General features: G+C 58.3%; 1 protein-coding gene across 1 annotated transcript; it reads right to left on the reverse strand.

Moving 5' to 3' along the window:
- Positions 1-162: 162 nt before the first annotated feature.
- Positions 163-10,319, reverse strand: ZNF653 (zinc finger protein 653). Its single transcript, XM_008586532.1, has 8 exons — positions 10,252-10,319; positions 10,116-10,159; positions 8,225-8,440; positions 2,909-3,520; positions 2,604-2,784; positions 2,389-2,500; positions 1,201-1,315; positions 163-266 (listed from the first exon to the last, which is right to left on the reverse strand). Exons 1-8 carry the CDS (start codon positions 10,317-10,319, stop codon positions 163-165), a joined length of 1,452 nt encoding a protein of 483 aa, XP_008584754.1.
- Between the last annotated feature and the right edge of the window lie 2,905 nt (positions 10,320-13,224).

Below are 13,224 nucleotides of genomic sequence, written 5' to 3' on the forward strand. Positions count from 1 at the left end.
AATGTTTATCGCGCGGGGCGCCCGGCGTCGGGGGCGGGAACGGCGGCAGAGAGGGGAGGCGCCATTGGGGGTGGGAGCGCAGGTGGAACTGGGCAGAGCCCCCTGCCCCCGGGGCCTGCTCGGATCCCCTCCCTCCCAGTCCCCTCGCGGGCGGCCTGTCACTCACTGCAGGGGCGTCTCGCCGGTGTGCGTGCGCCGGTGTACCTCCAGGTGGTTCTTCCTCTTGAAGGACTTGCCACAGGTCTCACAGGTGAATTCACGGACACCTGGGGACGGCGGAGACGCGGCACTGAGGACGCTGCCTCGGGACGGGGGAGGCTGTGGAGTGTCTCTGACTGCTGCAGAGACGGAGTAGGGGCCCGTCTCCCTGCGTCTCCCAGGCCTCCTGGCGAGGGCCGACCCAACCCCACATCCTCGGGGTGCGGTGCGCGGCTCACAGCCCAGCCCGAGGCCCGCGACCGAGCAGAGCCGGGATGCGAACTTGGGTCCCCAAAGCGTACTGACGGGTACAGGGAACAAACTGCCAAGCCAAGAAGGGTCTGAATTTGTCCCCGGTGTTTGAACTCTGGGCGATTTCACATAAAAATCCAAAGTTCTGGCTTCTCAAAACATTGGAAGCTTTGCCCCTCAGGGCCCTGCCATCCTGTCCCCAGCCCTCCTGGAAGACCCACATCTTTACTGCGAGTGGAAACACAGGCCCTGTCCAGCTCTCCTCCCTCCTGTCACCTATGGCCGCAGGTGCTGCCACAGATTCAATCTGGAGGAGAGGTGGCACTGTCACCTCTGGCATTCAGTATTTCTATAATGTTGGGTTTTTTTGTCTTTTTTAAGCAACAAATTTTTTCAGCAAAAAGAAAAACAAGTGGTTTTTTAACATGACAGGCATTCTGGGGAGATCACTGGAAGGTGGTTCGACTGTCTCTGCTCTGCCCTAGACCTGTCCCCTAAGTCCCCTGTGAGACTTGCTCATGGGGGTGGAGAGGAGACAGCCGCTGCCCAGTTCCACATGATTTGTAATAGTTGGGGTCACTGTGACTTGAGTAGCTCCAGCCTTCTGGGCACATAGCAGAGGTTCCAAGAGGGGCAGCCTCATGGCCTGAGGGCCCAAGTGCCGGGGTTTGGTCTGCCTGCCCAAGTCCTAGCTTCCAGGCCTGTGCCCATGTCCCCAGCTTGCAGTTCCAGCCCGGCCCAGGGCTTAACCTGAATGGATGATCATGTGTCGCCGCAGGTGGTTGGATAAATAGAACTTCTTGCCACAGCCAGGGTGAGGGCACACTTTGGTCTTCCCTTTCCGATGCACAAGGTTGACGTGGTTCTGGGGACAAGAGGGACAAGAGTGGGTGCTGTGGGCTGACCTGAGGGGCTCTCAAAGGTGGGGAGAGATGAGGGCAGCTGGGAGGCAGGCTGGGGCCAGCCCAGGCTGGACGACGGAAGAGGGATGTCCCTGACCTGTAGAAGACTCCCAGGGGCACAGCTGGGGTCAAAGAGCAGCTTTACTGAGTACCTACCATGTGCCAGGCTCTGGGCTGGGGCATCAGCCAACCCTGTGAAGAGCCCACCCATTAGCCCAGTTTGTGGATGGGGAAAGTGAGGCTCAGCAGGCTCCGTGGTTTGGCTGGTGTCCCACAGGTGGGCAGGGGCAGGGCTGGGACTGAATTCCAGGGTTGTCAGCTCCACAGCAGGTCCCCCACCAAGGTGCTACAGTGTCCTGGGGTGCCTAATTCATTCATTCTTTTGTTCATTCTGTAACTCACTAGAACAACTGTGGCTCCAGCACACAGCACCGGGCCTAGCACACAGTAGGTGCCCAATACATGCTCAATGAAAACATGGCTTGACAAACTCAAAGGCCTGTTGGTGCTGCCTTCTGTGACAGGTGTAGGGATATGACAATCCATCTCTGCCCCTGGGGGCACCCCGTGCAGACTCTGGAGGGCAAACTCCAGGTTTGATGTTCCATTGGGGCAGTGACCCTGGACTCACAGGCCTAACTGGCTCTGGGGGACTGCGGTGGGCTTCTTGGTGGGAGGGACATGCTGAGCTGAGCTCAGAGGGTCAAGGGAGAGGAGGCGTCCTGAACAGAGAGGGTGGCCTGGGCAAGGGTGGGGGGAGTTCAGAAGGGCTGAGAAGAGGGGAGTGTGTGTGTGGGGAGCTGCCAGGTGAGGTCATGGCCACCTGGTCTCCGGGGAGAGAGACCAGGGCGGGCTGGAGGGCAGGAAGGGAAGGTGACAAGGCGATGTTCAGTGCTATGAGGTGGAGGTGGGGGTTGTGAGAAGCTTCTGGGACCAGCTGGTCTGGGGCAGACTCATAGCAGACAGGCCATGGGGGCAGTGGCACCTGATGGGACCATGCTCTCCGGCCTCCAGGCTGCTCGGAGGGTAGCCTCACCTGGAAGCTGCTGAGGGCCACGTAGACCTGGCTGCAGCCCTCGTAGGGGCAGTGGAACATCTCCAGCAGGCCATCGGCGTCCATCACCCGCGACCGCTTGCTCCGCCGCCTCCTGGGGAGAAAGCGGTCCATGGTGTCAGGGCTTCCCCAACCCAGGCAAGTGGTGGGGCTGCCAGGCGCACCTTGCCCTTGCCCTTGCCCACCCCCACACCCACTTCTCAGGCTCCTTAGGGATCTCATAGATGATGGCTGACATGTCGCCGCCGTCCAGCTCCTCGCCATCCGCCTCCGCCTCAGGCTCTGCACTCTCAGGCCCTGTCGCTGCCAGCTCCGCCGGCTCTGGAGCCACAGGCTCCTCCTTCTCCTCCTTCTTGAGCATGTACAGGTCCTCCTTCTCTACAGGGTGGACACAGGGCAATGTCCAAGGGGGACGAAGGATGCCGAGGAGCCCACTTCAAGGGCCCTCCCCTTCCCAGTCCCCACCCAAGCCCTGCCAGAGGCCACAGATGGCCCTCCAGACCTTTCTTGGTCTCAATGCCTGCTATGGTGGCAGCGTCCATGGCGCAGGGCTGGCTGCCTTCAGGCTCCGTCTGGGTGTAGGCTGCCACGCCCTCCAGCATGGTGCAGGGCACCTCCTCGCCCAGGCCACCGCCACCGCTGGGGGCGCTGCTGCCCGTCGCCACGTTGAGGTGGATGCCCTCAGCTGTGAGGGTGTCGTAGCCAGGGCCTGCGATGATGATCACCTGCGAGCCGGGCACCATGCCTGGCATGGGGCAGCTGGCCACTACCTCGCCCAATGCCTCCTGTGGCACATTCTCAAAGAGGGCGCCAGGGCCCGTGCCCACCTGCATGGGCACTGGCACGCACACCACTGTCTCCAGGGCTTCAGGCCTGCTGCCCGCAGGGTTGGGGCACAAGGGGGTACCCTGCTCAGCTAGGCTCTCCACGTGGTGGACGTCGAAGGGGATGTGCACACCCTCCTGAGTGATGAGGCCGCTGCTGCCCACCGGGCTGGTGGGGGTGACTGCCGCCGCCGCAGCCTTGACCGACTGGCCCTCGGGGGGCTCCTCAGAGTCGGAGCCGGAGCCAGAGCTGGATGAGTCAGAACTGCCAGCCACCATGCCATTGCCCACTGCGGTGACAGAAGAAAGGGGCAGTTATGAATGACAGCAGCAGTAGGGAGCTGGCCGGTTAGCTCAGTTGCTTAGAGTGCAGTGTTGTAATACCAAGGTCAAGGGTTCAGATCCCTTTACCAGCCAGCAGCTTATAAAAAAAAATAGCAGCAGCAGTTAGTATTTGTTGAGGGCTCACCAGGGGCTGGGCACTGTGACCCAAAATAGCAGTCACTTCTCAATCCCCACTGTCCCTGTCCACCCCTGCTCCTTGGAGACACTCTACTCCTGCAGCTTCCAGACCCACACTCTGGTTTCCTGGGCCCTCTCTGGTGGCTCGTTCTGAGTCTCTTTGGCTTTTGCAGGCCTGGAAGGTACAGGCCGGGGCCTCTCCTCAGGGTCTTGCTCAGGCTGATGGTGGTAAAGCCCCTCTTGGGTTCTCTGATCCTCCAAGCCAACTGGGTGTCCAACAACTCAATTCAATTCTGACACTATCTACCTGGCATGAGCGTCAAATCCCACAAGTTAAAGGGCTCTGTCCCCAGGACTGTCCCCACTTCAGATGCTGGCTGCCAGCCCTGGGCCATCCTGTATGTCAGACCAACTGGCTACAAACAGCGGGTACTCACGACCCCATCCACCAGTTTGATAATTTGCTAGAACAACTCATGGAACCCAGAATAGTGCTCTACTTACGATTACAGCTTTATTATAAAGAATAAAACTCAGAGATTGCCAAACGGAAGAGATGCGTAGGGCAAGGGGTGGGGGAAAGGGTGCAGGGCTTTCATGTCCTGTCTGGGGGTGCTACTCCCCCAGCCCCTTGAAGTGTCCACCAACCCTGAAGCTCTCTGAACCTCACTGTTCAAGAGTTTTTACAACCCGATCTCCAGCCCATCCAGTTCCTGGAGGTTGGGGGTGAGGCTGGGAGTTCTGCCTTCTGCTCATATGTTTGGTCTTTCGGGTCACAGTCCCCATCCTGAAGCCATCCTGTAGACCCACCATGAGTCTCCCCATTGGCATAGACTCAGGGGTGTTCCAAAGGGGCTCCTTATGATTAAAAAAAAAAAAACCACCACCCTTGGCATGGCGGGTCCATGTGTGTGGCTCCTGCCTGGACCTCCCTGGTGAGCTACAGATCTCTACATCCCCGGCCTCCTCTGCTGCTCCCTGTGGGGGTCTCATGGGTGTATCAGACTCAGCTTGGCAATACTGGGCTCCGAATCTTCCCTCCAGAAAAGGCTGCACTGCTCACGGGCATCCCCGTCTCAGCGGTTGGCAGCTCTGTCCTTCCAGTTGCTCAGGACAAAGTCCTGGGGCTATCCTTGACTCCTCTCTCTCTCACACCCACTTCCAATCTGTCAGCAAAACTTGGCAGTGCTGCATATAATATACACCCACTCACAGACTGACTCCTTCTTCCACCTCCCCTGCAGACACTGGTCCCGGCTCCATCATCCCCCTGCCATGACCAGTGCAGCCCCTTCTCCTTGGTCCCCCAGCTCCTGAGAACCTGTTCATTACTTCCTGTGAAACAGACAGGCCAGCTACTCATCAAGTCTGTCTCTTCCTCTGGGCACCCAGGTGGACTACATCTCCCGGCATCCCTTGCAGGTGGGTGTGACCATTTGCCTGGGTTGGGGCCTATGGAATGTGAGTGGACATCACCTTCCAGGGCCCAGCCTCCACCTGTCTGTCCCTGCCAGCCAGAAAGGACCCAGAAGGAGGCTGGAGCCATAGGAGGAGAACCCGAATCCCAGGGTGGAGGGTGGCCTAAGGGTTGGGGGCACTGGACTTTGTCTGTGACAATCAAACTGGTATGTTCGTCACAGGAGCTGGGGTGTGTCTGTTTCCGCGGCTGGCATTCCCTAATCAATACCCTTCCCCACTCACTTGGTGCAGCAGCCAAAACCTCAGCTTAGCCACACACCCTGATGACCCGCCCGTCCCATCACCTCCTGCTCCTGCCTCCTTTCCAGCCCCACTGGCCTTAGTGCCTTAGCACTTCCTCTGCTTGAATCCCCTTCTCCGTCAGACCCTGCATCAGGTGGTATTTTCTCAGTGAGGCTTCCCCAACCAGCCCGTCTCAAACAGTCCCCTTTCCCTCCTTTATTTCTCCCCAAAGAACTGACCACCTTTCAGTACACTCAGTATCTTACTTGTTTATCTTGTCTACTATCTGCTTCCCCTCTAGAATGTAAACTCCACAAGGAAGGGGGTCCCCAGTGCCTAGGAGGCTGCCTGGTACCCAGTGAGTACATGTTTGTATGCACAAATGAACCTCAGTCCAGCGCTGTGATGAAGGCCGAGGGGACTAACACCCTAGCCAGGCATTCAGTGCCAAAGTCCACACACAGGGAGAAACTGGGGACAGCAAAACTGAATGACTGTGGTTTCAATTCCACTTGTGTCACAGTTGGGGCATGCTGTCTGGGGACTATGTGTCCTACAGCCCCAGAGGGTCACATGGAGAGCACATAGGGGCCAGGTTGGATCCAGTGCCCACTCCTCCAGCTGTGGCACCTCATGTGACCTGTCTGGGCCTGGGGATAACAGTGGTACCTACAGGGGGAGGCAGGGGGTTGTGTATTTAGCGAGTAAATATATGTAAAGGGCTTAGGACACTAGGGGGCCCCAAGTGGGCACCCTAGAAATGTTTCTTATCATCATTATCATCATAATGAACCTGCAGGCAGTGCAGTGAGATACCCCAGCCCTGAATCTTGGCCCACTCACTCCTGGTGGTCCTGGGGCGGCAGCAGGGTGCGGGGTGGAATCAGCCCCTCCTTCTAACAGTAACTTCTCAGCTGTCCTGTTGTCTGCAGGGGCTGAGTCCCCTGGTGCCACCCTGAAGGAGGGGGATGTCACTGAGTGAGAGGGGGCTGGGGAGGCTGTAGTCTGACTGTTAATAAGGCTGACAGTGGATTTCTCTCCAGCTAATAACAACACTAGCGACAGAAATGGCCATGCACCCTGGGCTCCCACAGCCCCAGCGGGTGTCCTCTTGCCGACTCAGAGATGGCAGGGCCACCCCAGGCACTGAGCAGGTAAGGGGTGCTGCCACAGGAACAGGACTGGGACATGGGGACACAGCCACTTCCCTCACTAGCGCCCCCAGAAGACCTGGCTAATCGGTCACAGAACTCATTCCCAAGAGCCCAGATCTGGAGTTCACAATTGGTTTGGGTGTGAAGGGGCTCCTCTAGGTGCCACCCCCATCCCAGCCTCAGCCATCACAGATGGGCAAGTCACGTTACCCCTGGGACCTAGGGTTCCCTGACTGCCGAGAACAACTGATGACAGGGCTGTGGTGAAGATTCAGGGAGGTTCGGGGCAGGGCCAGGAGTGGGGCACAGTGAGGGGGAGTGACAGGCAGAGGAGGGCAGGCGCTGAGCTCAGAACAGGGCAGCTGAGGGGCTGGCTGCACGCTGGGACCTGGCCGAGGCACAGCAGGATGGCCATTGGTGAGGGTGCCCACCCGGAACACCTCTCGCCCACGGCTTCCCCTTGACCAGCTGGGATGCCACCTGCTCCAAGATGCCTGCCAGCACGGGCTCAGCCCCAGTGACTGACCCCACCCTCGGTCCTTGCAGGGTGCTGGCAGCAACACCATCACCTGCTCACAGTCATGCCAGCCCCTGCAGCAGCAGGTTGCCCCCTCGCCATCCACGGGGTCTCCTCTGCTCCCCAGCAGGGCCAACAGAGTCCCTCCCAGCCCTTAGCAGGTGTCAGCCCCGAGTGTAACCAGCGTGGGATGGTAGGGAGAGGGGCAGGGACAGTGAGAGACACAGAGGGAGAGGTGGGGGCAGGAAGAAGACAGGAGAAAGGAGGGAACGATGAAACAGAGCATGAAAGATCAAGGAAGGGAGCAGTGGGGAGAGAAGCCAGGAAAAACAGAGAGAAAGTGCCAGTCGCTTAGCCCGGCCAGTCAGAGCGTGGCGTTGTAACACCAAGGTCACAGGTTCCATCCCTGTACCGGCCAGCCACCAAAAAAAGGTAGAGAGAGGGCCGGCCCGGTGGCACACTCGGTAGAGTGCAGCGCTTGGAAGTGTGGTGGCGGCGCCGCGCTCCCGCCGAGGGTTCGGATCCCATATAGAGACCGGTCTGCGCACTGGTTGAGCGCGGTGTGGGCACGACACGGAGGGTTGCGATCCCGTTGCCAGTCGCGGTACGGGCACGGGGTTCGGATCCCATATAGAGACCGGTCTGCTCACTGGTTGAGCGCGGTGTGGGCACGACACGGAGGGTTGCGATCCCGTTGCCAGTCGCGGTACGGGCACAACACCGATGGTTGCGATCCCGTTACCAGTCACGAAAAAAGACAAAAAGGAAAAAAAAAAAAGGTAGAGAGAAAGAGAATGAGACCAGAAGTAACAGAAGCCCACAAAGAGCGGGAGGAAATCACCAGGAGGCAGGAGAGCAGCACCCGCCCTGTTGAGTCTGCGCCCAGTGTGCCTGTCCCTGGCCCCACGTGCCTGGGACTGGCCCTGGGCACAGATGGGCAAACTGCAGCTCCCCGCCTCAGGCTCCACAAGGGCTCAAGGACTGCAAGTACAGGAAGGGCTTGGCCTGGCCCACCGAGTCTGCACTCTGTCCCTGAAGCCAGAGCCACTGTACTGTATGCGGATGCTGTTGTGCTGGTGACACTGGCCAGAAGCTGGTGGGGAGCTCAGGCCGATCCACCCCAGGAGTGGCTGCGGAATGGCCTCGCCCTGCGGACCCACCTTTGTCGCTGTCGGGGTCTGAGTCGCTGAGTGGCTTCAGGGGTGAGTGCAGGTCTTGGAAGTAACGGTGGCCGGCTTCGCACTGCCACACGGCTGTGGTGTACAAGCCAAAGGTGGGGTCCAGTTCAGCGAGGTGCGGCTCGTATGGGCAGCGGTGCTTGTGGTCCTCGTACCAGATCACTACATTCTTCAGGCAGTTCACATTGCGTCGCCGCCCTGGGGACAAAGGACCAGGGGTGGGAGTGAGGGGCAGGGCTCAGCCCCCATGGCAACTTGGCTCCCATGGGTTGAGACACCCTCCTGAGCCCTATCAAGGCCTGCACTTGATTTACAGGGGGGAAACTGAGGCTCAACACCCTGGAGATAACAGAGACTGGCTAGGGACTGTCCTCATTGACCAAGTGAAGTCACAGAAACAGTGCAACCTGGCAGAAAGTAGGTGCGCAATAATCGTTAGCTACTTGCTGCTGTTCTAATCACCAGTATCAACACCTCCTGCCAAGACCTGTGCAGTCCCTCTGTCCTGGTCCCCTGGCTCCTGTCCTTACCTGCACCCCCTCACAGCAGCCAGAGGTGCCTGTGAACAGCTGAGTCAGGTCCCGTCCCTCCTCTGCCTTGAATCTACCATGGCTCCCACCTCCCTTGTTCTCCTGGTAGCACCTAGACTCCAACTATGGTTATTTGTTTGCATGCTTCTTGTCTGACTCCCACCTAGAATGCCAGCTCCCCACGGGCAGGGACGTTTCTGTTCTGTTCCTCCTGTATCCCCAGTGCCTGCACAGGGCCTGACACACAGCAGGTGCTTAGCACACATTTGCAGGATGAGACAGTGCTGTGAAAGGGTGGGCATGGCAGAGCCAGACCGCCTGGGATCCAGTCCCGGCACGGCCACTGCCTAGCTGGGTGGCCCCAGGCAAGTGACTCAGCTTCTCAGAACCTCAGTTGCCCTCTCTGGCCCAGGAGAAGATAAGGATTCCCATCCTTGAGGGCTGCCAGGGAGAAGTGAAGACATGGACGGGGCACAGACAGAGCTGGTCACAGCACATGCCTGAGAAACAAATGGTACCTCAAACTAGTGACGATCTTGGTGCCTGGGCCTTGTGGGAGGAAGGTGTGCGCCCCACCCTCCTAGGCTGGGACATGACCAGGGGCCCAGGGATTGTGCCTAGGGTCTCCAGCCTGGTAACGAGATGGGGACAGTAGGGAACCCACCAGCAGCCCCCTCCAGCTGAGCACCGTGCCTTGTTATCTCAGTCCCCACCCCTTTGGGATTTCAGAGTCACGGTCTTGGCTCAGCCCCGCCTCTGGAGAACTGTGAGAAGTGGGGAATGAGGGGGGCTCACGGCCACCAGACCCTTCCCTAGACCGCTGGCCCTCACCCTGCTGGACTTCCACACACAGGTCCAGGACTCAGAGCTGTTCAGATCCAGCCATTTGGACTTCCACCAACTTGTCCCGCGAAGGGACAAGCTCCAGGCCCGCAAGTTCTGCTTGCCTGCACCTCGCTCCCCATGAGGCTGGCACACGATCCACCCTCAGGCCTTTGCACAAGCTGTTCCCTCTGCTTGGCTCTCCCTGGCCGACCCCCATCCCGCAAGTTCTGCTTGCCTGCACCTCGCTCCCCATGAGGCTGGCACACGATCCACCCTCAGACCTTTGCACAAGCTGTTCCCTCTGCTTGGCTCTCCCTGGCCGACCCCCATGCACCAAGTAGGAGAGTGGAGGAGCCAAGAGGACTCCTCTGGGGACACACAGACCTGGGCTTGGGGTCTGTCTCTGCCACTTTCCAACTGTGCAGTGCAGGTGGTGGCTCGGCCTCTCTGGGCCTCGGCCTCCCTACCTACTCCCCTTCCTACTCCCCCACCTGCCCCGAGGCTGCGGCTCCACTTACTTTTTTTCCTCTTTGGCTTTTTGGGGACTTGCTCCCAGGGCTTCCTGCAACAGAGAGAGGCAGTGAGGGTGAACGCAAGGCCAGCGCTGGGCGCGTTTCCTGACAGATCGTAAGTAGTGAGCGCCACTCTGGCTACCACTCATCCTGCAGTGGAGCAGAACGTGAGCTTCTCTTTACGGGGCCTTCCCCCTCCTCCAGCAGCATGTCTCTTCACTTGGGTTCTCTCGCCACTGACCCCAGCCCTTGGAGGGGGATCTAGGAGCACCACCCACCTCACAGAGAGGGAAATTGAGGCTCAGAGGGCTGAAGTCACTGCCTTGGGTTCCACCTTCAGGGAGTGGACTCAGAAAGAGGGTATGGAAAGTTGGTGTGGCAGGCAGAATTCCAAGATGGACCCCACAATTCCCACCCCGACACACACGTCCTGTGTAATCCTTGCCCCTTGAGTCAGGCAGGCCTGTGAGTATTGATGGGATATCACTCCCGTGGTTAAATGACTGAGTTCATCTGAAAGGGAGCATACAGAGGTGGGCCTGACCTCATCACGGGAGCCCTGGGAAGGGACTGTGCCCTGCTGAGGTCAGAGACAGGGAGCTGGGAATGCAACAGGGACTATGAGGGGTCTCGGGGAAGGACTCCAGGACTGAATGCAGTCTGGCCGACAGCCAGCAAGACACCGGGGACCTTGGTCCCATGACCACAAAGACATGAATTCTGCCAACAACAAGGGAGTCTGGGGGTAGACTGTTCCCTTGTGGTGCTTCCAGATGAAGACACAGCCAGCCAATGCCTTGATTTCAGCCTTGTGCGACCCTCAGCACAGGAACCTGTGAAAACATGCCAGGTTCCTGACCCACAGAAATGTGAGATGGTAGATGTGTGTGGTTTCAAGCCACTAAGTTCCTGGTCATTTGTTATGCAGCCATAGGAAACTGGAGAGTTTGCCTCGGAACCTGCGCTGCCCCTCCTGGGGTCTTGCTGGTCCTGCCTGAGCTCTTGAACCCTGGGGAAGACTGTCAGACCTCCCTGGATGGCTGGCTTTGCTAAGGACTCTGCCCCAACCCTAACTGCCTGCTTTACAGGGGCCCAGGCCAAGGCCCACGCAGCAGCCCAGGCCCAGTCAAATGACCCACCCACCTCCAGGCCTTCCCTACTCTGCCTGTGGTCCAACACCCTGGCCACATGCCTCAGTGAGCCACGGCCTCTGGGAACAGTCCAGGGCAGGGCAGGCCCAAAGGTGGGGGGGCGCCCATGGCCTCTTGCACCAGGATGGCTGCTGGATCTGCAGGACAGGTTCCTCACAGGTACTCGCAGGTACCCCACGCGAGCTGCAGGGGAGCCAGCACCAGTGCCACAGACTGAGCCTCCTCTCCTTGATGTGCTACGGGCTCCCCCTCCCTTCTTGCCCACCTGAGGCTGCCTCCTTGTCCTTCCTCTTTTATGCCACAGCAGCAGGCTCTGTGACCTTGGACAAGTGACCTTGCTGCCCCATGCCTCAGTTTCCCCACCTGCATGATGGGATAACACCACCTTCCTCAAGGGGTTGGCATGATGTTAGATGCATCATAAAGGGCTTGGTGCAGCCCCTGGCACTTAGTCATCACTCAGCAAATGGTAGCGATGATCATCATGATTATCAGGGTTATCATGGAGCCTGGCGCCCGGCACACTGGCTTCCCCTCTGTGGTTGGGCACACTCTCACTACAAACATCCTGACTGCCGGCCCAGGCTTTCTCCTCATCTCCGCTGTCCACACCCTCTGGCCTCCACCCAGCCCTACAGCAACTGTCACCCCATGCCCCAAGTCTGGTCCCCAGGACAGCTCCTCAGGGCTCTGCAGACCTTCCTGCCCAGGCTCTGCCTTTGCCCAGAGCTCCACTCCACCTTGCCCCATCCCAGGTGCCTCTGTCTCCTCTGATGACCTCACCCTCCCCTCCAAAGTGGCTCGCTGACTACCCAGACCCTCACCAAACTCAAATCCAAACACCCATGTCCCTTTCCATCTGCTATGGCCCCACCATGGCCAGGGTGCTGGGAATGCCACATCATGGTGGGGACAAGCTTGGGCATCAGCCAGATCCAAGTTCAAGTCTCAGCTCTGCTATCAACTGCCTGTGTGACCTCAAGCAGGCTTGTCCCTCTGAGCCTCAGTTTCCTCATCTGTGAAGTGGGGATCACAGCAGTGCCTCCTACACAGAGCTGCTGTGGGGATTAAACAAGATCACGTATGACGTGGTGAGTGCCACATTCCAACCCCAGTGCAGTACTTTCTTCCTCAAACTGCCTTCCCTTCTCTGCCCGCTTCTCCAGGTCCCACCGCCTCTGTGACTCCCAGCAGAGGCCACGTGAGTCCAGGACAACAGCTGCAGAGGTTTCCCAGGTCCTGGCCTTGCTTTTCTCTTAGTAGCCAGCCAGGAAAGATGCCCCTCACTCAGGGCCGGCCCATGGCTCACTTGGGAGAGTGCGGTGCTGATAACACCAAGGCCACGGGTTCGGATCCCTATATAGGGATGGCCAGTTAGCTCACCTGGAAGAAAGTGGTGCTGACAACACCAAGTCAAGGGTTAAGACCCCCTTACCGGTCATCTTTTTAAAAAAAAAAAAAAAGATGCCCCCTCACTCTCCTCCGTCATTCTCTTTTACTTAATTATTCCCACCACCAGCATCCAAACACGCTGTTATTTCTCCCTCATGAGTTAAAATAATCTTTTTTTTTTTTTGGGCAGCTGGCCAGCACGGGGATCCGAACTCATGACCTTGGTGTTATAAGCCCGTGTTCCTACCAGCTGAGCTAACCATCCAGACCCTTGATGGCCCTAACTTCAACCACTCTTCTCCACGGCCCCATGTGGGTCATAGCTCACCATGCACAGGCCTCCTTCCTGGTCTCCCAGCTCCCGTCCTCGCGCCCCACAGTTTCAGTGTAGGAGTTAATACGATTCTTTTGATTTTTTTGTTGTTAAAATCTTTAAGTGTAAGAAGAAAAATTCAAGGCCGGCTGGTTAGCTCACTTGGTTAGAGCGCGGTGTTACAGCACCAAGGTCAAGGGTTCAGATCACCATACAGGGCTAGACACTTAAAAAAACCCAAACAAACAAACAAACAAAC

The sequence above is a fragment of the Galeopterus variegatus genome, unplaced genomic scaffold, assembly GCF_000696425.1.
Source record: "Galeopterus variegatus unplaced genomic scaffold, G_variegatus-3.0.2 Scaffold4011, whole genome shotgun sequence".
Lineage (NCBI taxonomy): Eukaryota > Metazoa > Chordata > Mammalia > Dermoptera > Cynocephalidae > Galeopterus > Galeopterus variegatus.

Bases quoted from the DNA above. Each gene is read 5' to 3' on its own strand.
- ZNF653 (XM_008586532.1), bottom strand. From the start codon at position 10,319: ATGCTGCTGGAGGAGGGGGAAGGCCCCGTAAAGAGAAGCTCACGTTCT. The intron at 2,501-2,603 runs GTGGGTGTGGGG...CTTTCTCCCCAG, and splicing joins ATCCCTAAGGAGCCTGAGAA to GAGGCGGCGGAGCAAGCGGT. The intron at 267-1,200 runs GTTAAGCCCTGG...CGCCGTCCCCAG, and splicing joins ACACATGATCATCCATTCAG to GTGTCCGTGAATTCACCTGT.